A 12,237-nucleotide genomic window follows, 5' to 3' on the forward strand; every position below is an offset into this window, starting at 1 on the left:
AGATGTAGAAGCAGATGCAGACAGAGACGTGGTTGCAGACGCTGCGCTGGCAGTCTGCGTCCGGCTCGGAGCTGTCGCCCGTGTCGGTGGCTGGTCTGCGCGCGGCGCTACCCGGCGGCTGGCTGCAGCTGCCGCCCTTCCCCGGCCGCCTCTTCCGGCCGGAGGTGCACGCCGCCGCCTACCGCTGCGCCGCCACCAACGTCGTCGGCTCCGTGGTCAGCCGCGCCGTCACCGTCCGCGCAGGTAGGGAGCAACACTCAACACCCTGTGTACAGCGTGGTATATACACTCCTGCAAATGTAAATAAGAACACCGTAAATTCATTGTCCCAGGAAGGGGAAACTTTATTGACACATTCTTGGGGTCAGATACATGATCACACTGACAGAACCACAGGCACATAGACACAGGCAACAGAGCATGTACAATGTCAGCGCTAGTACAGTGTATATCCACCTTTCGAAGCAATGCAGGCTGCTATTCCCCCATGGAGACGATCGTGGAGATGCTGGATGTAGTCCTGTGGAACGGCTTGCCATGCCATTTCCACCTGGCGCCTCAGTTGGACCAGCGTTCGTGCTGGACGTGCAGACCGCGTGAGACGACGCTTCATCCAGTCCCAAACATGCTCAATGGGGGACAGAACCGGAGATCTTGCTGGCCAGGGTGGTTGATTTACACCTTCTAGAGCACGTTGGGTGGCACGGGATACATGCGGACGTGCATTGTCCTGTTGGAACAGCAAGTTCCCTTGCCGGTCTAGGAATGGTAGAACGATGGGTTCGATGACGGTTTGGATGTACCGTGCAGTATTCACTGTCCCCTCTACGATCACCAGAGGTGTACGGCCAGTGTAGGAGATCGCTCCCCACACCATGATGCCGGGTGTTGGCCCTGTGTGCCTCGTTCGTATGCAGTCCTGATTGTGGCGCTCACCTGTACGGCGCCAAACACGCATACGACCATCATTGGCACCAAGGCAGAAGCGACTCTCATCGCTGAAAACGACACGTCTCCATTCGTCCCTCCATACACGCCTGTCGCGACACCACTGGTGGTGGGCTGCACGATGTTGGGGCGTGAGCGGTAGACATCCTAACGGTGTGCGGGACCGTAGCCCAGCTTCATGGAGACGGTTGCGAATGGTCCTCGCCGATACCCCAGGAGCAACAGTGTCCCTAATTTGCTGGGAAGTGGCGGTGCGGTTCCCTACGGCACTGCGTAGGATCCTACGGTCTTGGCGTGCATCCGTGCGTCGCTGCGGTCCGGTCCCAGGTCGACGGGCACGTGCACCTTCCGCCGACCACTGGCGACAACATCGATGTACTGTGGAGACCTCACGCCCCACGTGTTGAGCAATTCGGCGGTACGTACACCCGGCCTCCCGCATGCCCACTATACGCCCTCGCTCAAAGTCCGTCAACTGCACATACGGTTCACGTCCACGCTGTCGCGGCATGCTACCAGTGTTAAAGACTGCGATGGAGCTCCGTATGCCACGGCAAACTGGCTGACACTGACGGCGGCGGTGCACAAATGCTGCGCAGCTAGCGCCATTCGACGGCCAACACCGTGGTTCCTGGTGTGTCCGCTGTGCCGTGCGTGTGATCATTGCTTGTACAGCCCTCTCGCAGTGTCCGGAGCAAGTATGGTGGGTCTGACACACCGGTGTCAATGTGTTTTTTTTTCCATTTCCAGGAGTGTAGTTCTGTTCTTTTATCTTGGCGGCTCGCGCATGCCCGCCCAGACGCGGGAGACTGCTGCGTTGCCAGTTGCACGCGCCAAGAGAAGCAGCGCCATAGTATAGTATAGTTCGCAAACTTATGTTTAGGGGGGGAGCGCGCAGTTTAGGAAGTAAAGCCACCACGGCCGCATTAACCATTTCGCTGCTACAGAGACGTGCTCCCCGCATTCCGCGCTCTGCGCGATTTTGTTATCACTGCACTGCTCGCATGTGCAGGCACGTGGTATTCCGACTGCTTTGACACACTTATCATTCGAATTTACAATAACTATTTGACCCAAAAATTTAATTTTTACACATCTTGATTGCTGCCTTCCCCCCATAAATGACTTGACTTTGTTTCGATGTTCAACGCAGTAATTGTGCAGTATTAAATGTAGTAAACCATTGCACGAAATTTTTCAAGAGCTTGCGGAGGCCAAAGTGCACAGCGTATACTTTCCATGTGGTCGATTTTAGTTGCCACTAGAAATTTCAAGAAATTACATTCAAACGAATAAAATTCTTGAAGTAAGACACTTCGGTATTGTTTTTAAACTAAGAAAATGTTAAGCACTGAATGAGGTTTGAACACAGAAACCTCTGCCTTGCAGCGAAACACCTTAACAATTACGCTAACACAGATCACTATTCAACACACTTCCATGAATATTTTAAAGCATCACGCAAAATACCAACAAACACTGTTGGAATGACTGAACTACTCACGTTTCGTCGAAGTACATCAGGAAATAAACAATTACCGCTGTTCTTTACTGCGGAAAAGCCGTTAGTGAGAATGAATTTCCTTGCGGTCGCCTGAATTAGGAGGCTTATTGCTTGTTTGGTTTAATTAATTAATAGAATGCCGGCCGCGGTGGTCTCGCGGTTCTAGGCGCGCAGTCCGCAACCGTGCGACTGCTACGGTCGCAGGTTCGAATCCTGCTTCGGGCATGGATGTGTGTGATGTCCTTAGGTTAGTTAGGTTTAAGTAGTTCTAAGTTCTAGGGGACTAATGACCACAGCAGTTGAGATCCATAGTGCTCAGAGCCATTGGAACCAATTAATAGAATATGGCGCAATTGGTATGAAGAATGCTTTATCCAAACATTCTTTTCTAGAAAGTCTTCTATCAAGACGTTGGTTTTGTTCAATTACTTTATTTATGACTGAATGTTTCTAATACTGAAGACACTCGTCCGTGCTCTGCACTGCAGTCGAACTCTGGCAACGTCGTTCTCCGTTCATTGGCTGACTCTGTTTTGTGACGTCAGATGTGCAGAACGAACCTAAACTCGGCTGCCGTCGTTAATGAGGCGCACTTTAGTCCAGTGTTACGGAACCGAGCACCGCAGCACCGCGTCACTGCAGTTCGTAAAGAGTACGATGTTTGTACAGTCAAGCCTGAGGGGAACCAATAAACAGAAGTAGGTCCCGCAATGTTATCACAGCGTCGGATGGCTGCTGCCTTATCCGGATGTCTGCATCCGACAAGTCCGTCGACCTGGACATTGCTTAAGGAGGGTAGGATGTGAAATGGGCCGACTTGGAGCAGGAGAGGCACCACACGACATTTTAATTTGCACTGTCTATACTTTTGCAAATAAATTCATAAAACTTTGTCAGCATGACCAGGAAGGATTCAGGATTCACACTCATAGCAGAGGAAGTTCAAAAACATAACAAAACAATTTTTTTTACAAGTGAAATTTCATCATTTTTACACTTGCTATTGGCTGCATTTGTTGCTGTAGGTACACTTTTCTTCATAATCAAGAGAGATTCTTCGATGAATTTTGCATTGCATACACACCATATTTACAGGTGTATGCAACTCTAGAATTTCCCAAATCTGTTAAAAACTGTGGAAAAAATTGAGATAATTAACTATAAAATTCGAGTTTTCTCTAAACACGAAGATTAAAACGTAACAGCCCATTCATTTTTCCATAGACTAAATAGATTCTACAGTTTTATACACATGTAAGTATGGTTTGTAAACTGTGGTTTGTAAACTGTGCAACATTCATCGAAGAATCTCTCTTACTTATGAAGAAAAGTGTACCTATGGCAACAAATGCAGCCAACAGTAAGTGAGAAAGTCATGAAATTTCACATTTAAAAATATAATTTTTTCGTGTTTTTGAAATTTCACTGCTATGAGTGTGAATCCTGAATCCTTCCCGGTCATGCTGAGAAAGTTTTATGAATTTATTTGTAAAAGTATAGACAGTGCAAATTAAAAGGTACTGTGGTGCCTCTCCTGCTCCAAGTCGGCCCGTCTGACGTCCTACCCCCCCCTTAAGCCTTTCGTGATTTTCCCAAGACATCTACACGCACAACCATCTGCGCAAACAGTTCGATGACGTTTTCAGTAGCATGGACTATCAGCTCGGAGACCATGTCTGCGGTTACGCTTGACGCTGCATCACAGACAGGAGCGCCTGCGATTGTATACTCAACGACGAAGCTGTGTGCACGAATGGCAAAGCGTCATTTTTTCGGATGAATCCAGGTTCTGTTTACAGCATGATGATGGTCACATCCGTGTTTGGCGACATCACGGTGAACGCACACTGGAAGCGTGTATTCGTCATCTCCATACTGGCGTATCACCCGGCGTGATGGTATGGGGTGCCATTGGTTACACTTCTCGGTCACCTATTGTTCACTTTGACGGCACTTTGAACAGTGAACGTTACATTTCAGATGTGTTACGACCCGTGGCTCTACCCTTCGCTCGATCCCTGCGAAACTCTACATTTCAGCAGGATAATGCACGACGAAATGTAGGTCCCGTACCGGTCTTTCTGGATACAGAAAATGTTCGACTGCTGCCCTGGCCAACATATTCTCCAGATCTCTCACCAACTGAAAGCGTCTGGTCGATGGTGGCCGAGCAACTGGCAAGTCACAATACGCCAGTCACTACTCTTGATGAACTGTGGTATCGTGTTGAAGCTGCATGGATAGCTACACCTGCACACGCCATTCAAGCTCTATTTGACTCAATGCCCAAGCGTATCATTGCCGTTATTACGGCCAGAGATGGTTGTTCTGGGTACTGATTTCTCAGCATATATGCACCCAAATTGCGTGATAATGTAATCACATGTCTAGTATAATATATTTGTCCAATGAATAGCCGTTTATCATCTGCATTACTTCTTGGTGTAGCTATTGTAATGGCCAGTAGTGTATATAGAAAGCATACTCTTGAGAATCGTTAACAGAAATTTCAATTAACAATTGAGAATAAGATCTGTTCCTATTGCAAGTAAAGAAGTGAGCGGGACAATCATTGCTTCTGACCCTAGTCAGCTAATGACTTAAAAATCACATTTTTAAGGCACTGTGAGAATAACATCGAAGGCCGAGGCGTAGACAAAGGTTCGATGGAGCAAGAAGACGTCGCAAGGATGAGAATCTTGGAGAAATGAATTCCCGACGTACATTATTTACCTGGCTTTGCTACGATTTGTTAAGGATTGGCGTGACGTGCTGTTTGGCAGTGATGCAGTCTAGGCGGCGATGAATCACGAATAACAGCGGCGCGGTTGGCGGTACTGATATTCCGTCAAATGTAGTTCAGGGGGCAGACAAACTCTTGATATCTTCATCTCACCACCACTTTCTAACCACATCCATACAAAACAGAGATCAATAGACGCAATACGCTTGTCGCTCTAATGGTCCATCTCCTATGTCCTATAAACGACAACTCGTCTTCACGGAGACCCCCTGTGTACAAAGCATAGGTAGCCGGCGGTAGTGAGGCAACATTTGCTAGCAATTGTATTATCTATGTTTGAGAAAATGAGACAGGCTAAGTCTCCATGTTACCATCTTTCCAATTTGTATATATCTGCCCCCGAGCCCTGTGAAGGACGATTGTACAGGCAATCAGTTGGCACCCACATTGCGAGGTAAACGGGACATTTTGACGAAGTTACCGCATTCCAACTTTTCCACTTTGTGATGGGGAGGAGCTTTTAGTGTCGTAACCACTTTCGAACTCGGCAATGGTTCGTTCTCATTAGCTGCTATCTTACGTGTTTTAACTAAATTTGTAACTGCATTATAACTATCAAGCTATCAAGCTGAGGAAGCGCTTCTTGCTTTTTTCAGCGTGGTCAATCCAGTAAAATTAGTCCATAAAGTTTCAGTAAATCTAACGTAATTAGTATATTAAAAAGGAAATTACGGAACTACCTTCCTTTATTTATTGTTGATATCTGAGGTTCTTCACAACCTTGTCCACAGTGTGATGTAGGTCCGATGTTGGACCATTGTTGTGTGTGTGAAGAAATCTGTGTGGTATAACGCTGCCTGCTGTAGGCTGTATTGGTACCACGCATGGCACTGCGTAGGTTTCCGTCGAGCAGAACCGCCAACACCTCAGACTGGAATGGGCACTTGAACGCCGTCACTGGCTTGCTGCTGGTAAAATGCTCTGTTTCTGGAAGAGTCCTGCTTCAGCAGTGACGGTCGCGAGTATGATAGACGCTACCGTGGTGGACACAATTGGACAGACTGCGTTGTTGACCAGACAAACGCCGTAGGTAGTTGCTTGGTGCTCTGTGTTATCTTCTCTCCCATGTACTTAAGGTAAATATAAACAAACAGAGATTTTAGATTCCGAGGGAGTGTCCCTCCTGCAGTTAGCCCCACATGCTACATTTCAGCAGGACAATGCCTTTCCATATGTGGCAATATATAACGGGTGTCACTGCTTCCCTGGCCTGCACGTTCCCCTGACGTCGAGGCTGTCGAAGGTATCTGGGATATGGCCGCTTGGATCCTAGTTCCCTTTGGTCCTCCTACGAATGTCTATGCCCTGGGGTTTTGCCTACAAACCGCGTTTTAGTGTATTCACCGGCATCTTTTCTGGGGTGTGGTGGACTGAAGTGGTGGCTTCACACCGTTCTAAATTCTCAAGGACAAATTGTATGTAGTTACGTAAATCTAGTCCTTTGTGATTTCCTTATCTGTGGATTAAATTTCTATGTAATCAGGTCTTGTTCGTCGTGTTGCAAGTCTCACAAACTGTTGCGTATATTCCGAGATTCACTCTCATTATAGAAATTAACACTACAATGTTTTGTTTATAATTTTTGTAAATTATGTAAGATAATTTTCGTATAAGTAGTGCAATAACAACACTGGATCTTCAGTCTAAAACCTCTTAAAATGATGAAGTGTAATTTCAGTATGCGAACGTGAGCAGTAATGTGTTATGAAACGATTCCATTGCTGTATATGATGTTAATTTTGGAATGTACCATACGTGGTTTGTAGTGCTAGTAACAAATTACTGACCGAAGTGTTTCATTTAATGAAAACTTTCAATTTTTCTGTAGGTGTTGAAGTTATGTGTCCACATAATTATGTTGTTACATCATAGGATCAGATTCAGATTTCATATGTAATTTTAATTACTTTGTAATTGTAATAGAAGTCTGTTCATAAGCACTAGTCACGATAGTAAACAAGCTTAATTTGGAAACTATTATACTTTTCAGACCTCTTAGAACATTGTTGTTGTTGTCACAGCTCCGAAGGCCCCCAGATACAGCTCTGCACGCTAGTGAATTGTCATTGAAGTTTCTTCTTCTCTGAGCAACTACTGCAGTCTACATCAGTTTTAACCCACTTACTTTTAGTGAAGCCTCTTTCTGTCTCCACAATTTTTACCCCCACATTTTCATCCATCATCAAATTAATGATTTATGGATGGCTCAGGATGAGTCATATCCCTATTTTTGTCATAAATCTCTGTTTTCTCCAACTCGAATCAGTGTCATTTGATTACTCACTCGATCGATCCACCGAAGCTACAGTATCACCACTTCTCAAAAGAGTCTGTACTCCTCTTCTCTGTGTTTTTATGATCTACATTTCACTGCCATATAAAGCTACACTCCATCAAAATACTTTCGTAATATATTTCATAACACAGCTGTATTAACTTAATCAATTTCTCTTTTTCAAAAAGGCTTTATTTTATATTTCCGGTCTGAATTTTATATCTCTTTTACTTCGGCCCTCTTAAACTATTTTTCTTGTTATTTGACGTTGTCAGATAGAAAGAAAGGCGATGTGTTATGTTAAAATGTGTGGATGAATGTCCTAGGCCAGGATCTATAAAATGATTTGTTGTTACAAGTTTCAGCTCACTGAGGAGCCATCCTCAGATCAATAAAATTATAACTTACTAAAGTGTGTATCAGCCTTCAGGCATTACACATCGTCATAATATTTTGAGGTGAATCGCTCTCGTAGTTACGTGGACACTAAAGCAAGTTCTCATGTAAATGTTGTGTGTCACCGTAATCATGTTATCACAACCCAGCATATATATATAACAACTTGGTCAGTACACCAGATTATGGCGACGTGTATTGCCTGCTGGCTCGTACACGTTGAATTAAGTAACAGTTTTATCTATCTGAAGATGGTTCGTAAATATGCTGAAACTAGTAATCATTGAAGGAATTCGATAAATTTTGACCTAGTACCGTCGTTAGTACAACATGTTCTAATCTTATTCCCGCAGCACTGTGTAATTCAATTAATTCGAGTACATTCCATTACCCTTGTTATACTTGATATTGATCTTTCGACTTTGCTAGACACTATCCTTTGCTTTACTAATCTTCCAAGTCTCTACCTGTCACTGCCATATATTATTATATACTTGATCATTCGACGATTTTCTCTGACGTCACTGCCCGGAGTCCGCACCGAGAAACTGGGAAATGTTAAATCAAAAATGTGGCCACAGAAAACTAAGTCCTCATACAGTTACAACGGTATCGGCACACTTCTTATTTCTGCTCCTTGAACGTAATTCCCATTAAGAATACCTTTCTTAACCGCTTGCTCAATGCACAGATTGAATAATATCGAGGATGGGCTGCAGATGTCATTCTCTTATCTGCTATTGTCACTTTTTGATATTCTACTCTTATGGTTGCATTCTGGTTAATCATCAAGATGTATTTTATTCCTGCTACTTTCAGAAGAGGGTGTATCAGCCAACATTATGAAAACTTTCTCTAAACCTACAAAAACTGTTAATGTGTCGTTTACTTTCCTCAATCTATCTTCTGTGATACGTAGTAGGATCGGTACTGACTCGTGTTCCTGTATTTCCCTCAGAAAGCGAAGCAAAGATTCCTGTGGTTGGTTCATATAAGTTCTTCCGTTTCTCCGTAAATATCTCCCGTCTGTCTTTAATAGCATGAATTTTTAAACTAAAGAAATCGTAATATTCAGACCTCTCAATACCTGCCTAATTCGACTTCTTAATTTCTTTCTGAAGCCTGCGAGTGTTCCACCTACCTTATATAATTTGCCTTGTCTCGATACAGGTCTATCAATGCTCCGCCCACTTCTTTTCTCTTATATTCCTTATCGTATCTTTATTTACATCCTCTTCCCTAACTACGAAACTGCTTTGAAGTTAGTTACGTGCATATACTACTCTATACATCCATTCCACATTCCATCCTTCATTTCTTTTCTACTGGTACTTGTATCTTTTAGCTATTTGACCCACTGCTGTCTTCACAACTTCATCTCCCAAAGCTACCCACAGGTAGTCTATTGCACTAGTTCGCCGTTTCAGTCGATGCCTTATGTTTCATTTGCAATTATCAACAAATATTTGTTTCTTCCATTTATCTATTTCCATGTCGGTAATATCATACTTCTCTTCATTTTATTGTTTTAATCTGCATTACATAACCAAAAACTTTGGTCAGAACCTACATCCGCCCCTTGAAATTGTTTAATCTATGAAATTTTATTCCAAATTCATTATCCGTTGGAAAACTTCCGTTACTGCAGATCTCTTACATACGTACAATATTTTTTAATGTTTCTTCTATCAATGATTAAACTTTACTCTGCGGAAAATACCACTAGTTGCTTTCTACTTTCAATCGTTTTTCCGAGTCCATGTTCTCCTACTAATTTTTCTCCTCTTCCTTTTCCTACTATAGAACTGGAATCCCGATCGTAATTGTTCGTTACCCTTGTGGATACAAATTATTTCATTTATCTCATCATAAACTCTCTGAATATCTTCGTCTTCTACGGAGCTAATAGGCATATAAACTTGTGTTACTGAAATAACTAAGCGAAAAACACTATTCATAAGCTACTAATCTACCCAACACACCTTATCCCAAGCCACTTGAAATAAAAATTCGATGCTCTCCTGTCTCGTACTCCGAGGCTATTTTGTCGTAAAACAAATGAATTAAACTGAATTAAATTTAAAATCCTACGAACTGTCTGTTGTCATAGTAAATCTCATAAATATCGACCAGAAATGAAATTCATATTTCCGATTGGAAGCAGTGAGATGTATTTCAATTCCATGTTAGATGGCTTCGACTGACGAGCTTAAAGTTACATGCTGCAGGCGAGTGTTTCTTGAGGTGAACTCTAACTTTTATAAATTAAAAAGTAACGTAGTGCTCGTTAAGGAGACGGCCTGTATTCCAAAATGGAAATCCACCGAAAAGAGGCCCGACTTTCATATGAATCCTTCACATCAAAGTGCAATATCAAAGGAAGAGGCAATGGTTGTTTTTAATCGACTGTAACGATCGAAGTTAATTGGAAGTTAAGTTGCAGAGAGCAGAATGGATCACTGACTGCCGACAGTAACAGGTCCGCGAAGTGCTATCGACAGTTGTGAAAAATGTAGACCGATGCTGAGTACGATGCTGTCACGCATGGCAGCGGTGTGCATATGCTGACAAAAAACTGGAATTCAGTCAACCAAACGATTTTTTCGTTAGGCTTCCGTATTTTTATGGTGGTGACGGAGTGCAAAAGGGAAATCAGTCTTGTGCACACCGTAATAAAAGTAGTGAATACGTGACAAAGTACCAAAATAAAAGGTTGCAGCTGGTTTCGTTAAAGTGTTAAAGTTTTTGATTTTTTCTCGCATCAAGTTACGTACCGAACGATCATCCTTGCCGTTCGTGGGGAATGTTATTACCGACTGAGCTATCTGAATAATATTCAAGATACGTCCTCTTAGCTTCTATTAAGCCGGCGTCTCTCTGTTACATTTCAAAATTTATAGAAACTCTCAAGTATATCTCTCTACAGCAGCATTCTATCCAGAAAGAATGCCCCGGAAAAGTGGCTGAGCCTCAACCTAGGGATATCTTCCTGAATGACTACTTCGCACTACAACGGAGTGCGTGCGGTTTTGGAGCATACTTGTGGATTAAAACTGTGTGTCGCACTGGGGCTCTAATCGGAACCTGGCAATATTGCTATTCAGCTGCGCTCAAATACTCTGCTGTGTCCGCCAGTAATATCTATACATTTCCCATAACGCTCATTACCATGAGGGTGGGGGGTGGGGGAGACAGGAGGGACAACAATTTATCCTCACGGCAAAAATGTTAAAAAAAACATAATTATTAACTGTTGTTGACTTACATTAACAACATACTTTTTAAACAAGTGCTGCCGTGTACGTAGTATCCAGAATCTGATAATACCTTTTCACCATATTCTTAGCAATATCAATGCTGTATCAGTAACGTTTCGTGAAGGTGAGGGTAGTTTATGACCACCACAAAATTTTTTTAACAAGAGACAAATTTAGTTCTTTTTGGTTGAATTTCACTTTACACATACTTTTTAATCCGATGTAGATTTGTAGTTGAGGTCCCGAACCTGTAAATACAGAGGAACGTATATTATGGAAAGTGACACCTAGTACTTACACTTAAATTTTTGGGTTCAGTTTAAATAAGAAATCTTAAAATATACATGGAGTCTGATAAAAGTGTTACTCGACAAATATAAGTACTTTTTTCAGAATTTTAAATCGTGAAGTTATAATCTACAATATTTTCAAATGGGGTCCATAAAGTATTCTGCGTCCCCCTCCCACTTTTCTGGTAGCCCGAAGATTAATCTTGATCTCTGCAGACGTCTATGGAGATGTAAGTTTTGTCCGGGAGAATAATATGTTAAAAAAGTTGTCCGATATTAAATCGTTGAAGCTAGTTGAGTGGAGTTATTGTTATTCAGTTATCAAGCGTATGTATTCTTCTGAAATAAACATCATTATATTTCATCTAGTCCATTATGAAAAAAGCTTAGAACGGTGCCTGATAATTAACAGGTGACTGAAAGCCGCCTTTTACTGTAAATGATTTTTATTAACCTTCAGAAAGGCCTAATGGTCATAGCATACTCTTATACCGAATTCTGATCGTATCTGCTCCTCTTTCGAAAATGATGCTAAGTTGCTCCTTTTACGGCTTCACATAAACAAATATCTCTTTTTAAATTTTGCTACACAGCCTTTATATATTCTCTGAAACCCATTTTTGTACTACCAAACGCAGTTATTAAATAACACTGTATACTGCAACAATAAGATTCAACATTGCGTCATTATCTGACAGACTCTACAACTGCAGTGGAATAATCGATGTGCCAATGATTACAATGGACATAAAATATATGTTGCT

General features: G+C 42.6%; 1 protein-coding gene across 1 annotated transcript in view; it reads left to right on the forward strand.

The window, feature by feature from the left end:
* Positions 1-12,237, forward strand: part of LOC126335702 (Down syndrome cell adhesion molecule-like protein Dscam2) — a 1,471,118-nt gene that overhangs the window by 534,885 nt on the left and 923,996 nt on the right. The window contains exon 5 of the mRNA XM_049999160.1: positions 39-243. Coding sequence (XP_049855117.1) covers positions 39-243 — 205 coding nt within the window. The remainder of the gene's footprint in view (positions 1-38; positions 244-12,237) is intronic.

This window comes from Schistocerca gregaria, chromosome 2 (assembly GCF_023897955.1).
Source record: "Schistocerca gregaria isolate iqSchGreg1 chromosome 2, iqSchGreg1.2, whole genome shotgun sequence".
In the NCBI taxonomy this organism is placed as follows: domain Eukaryota; kingdom Metazoa; phylum Arthropoda; class Insecta; order Orthoptera; family Acrididae; genus Schistocerca; species Schistocerca gregaria.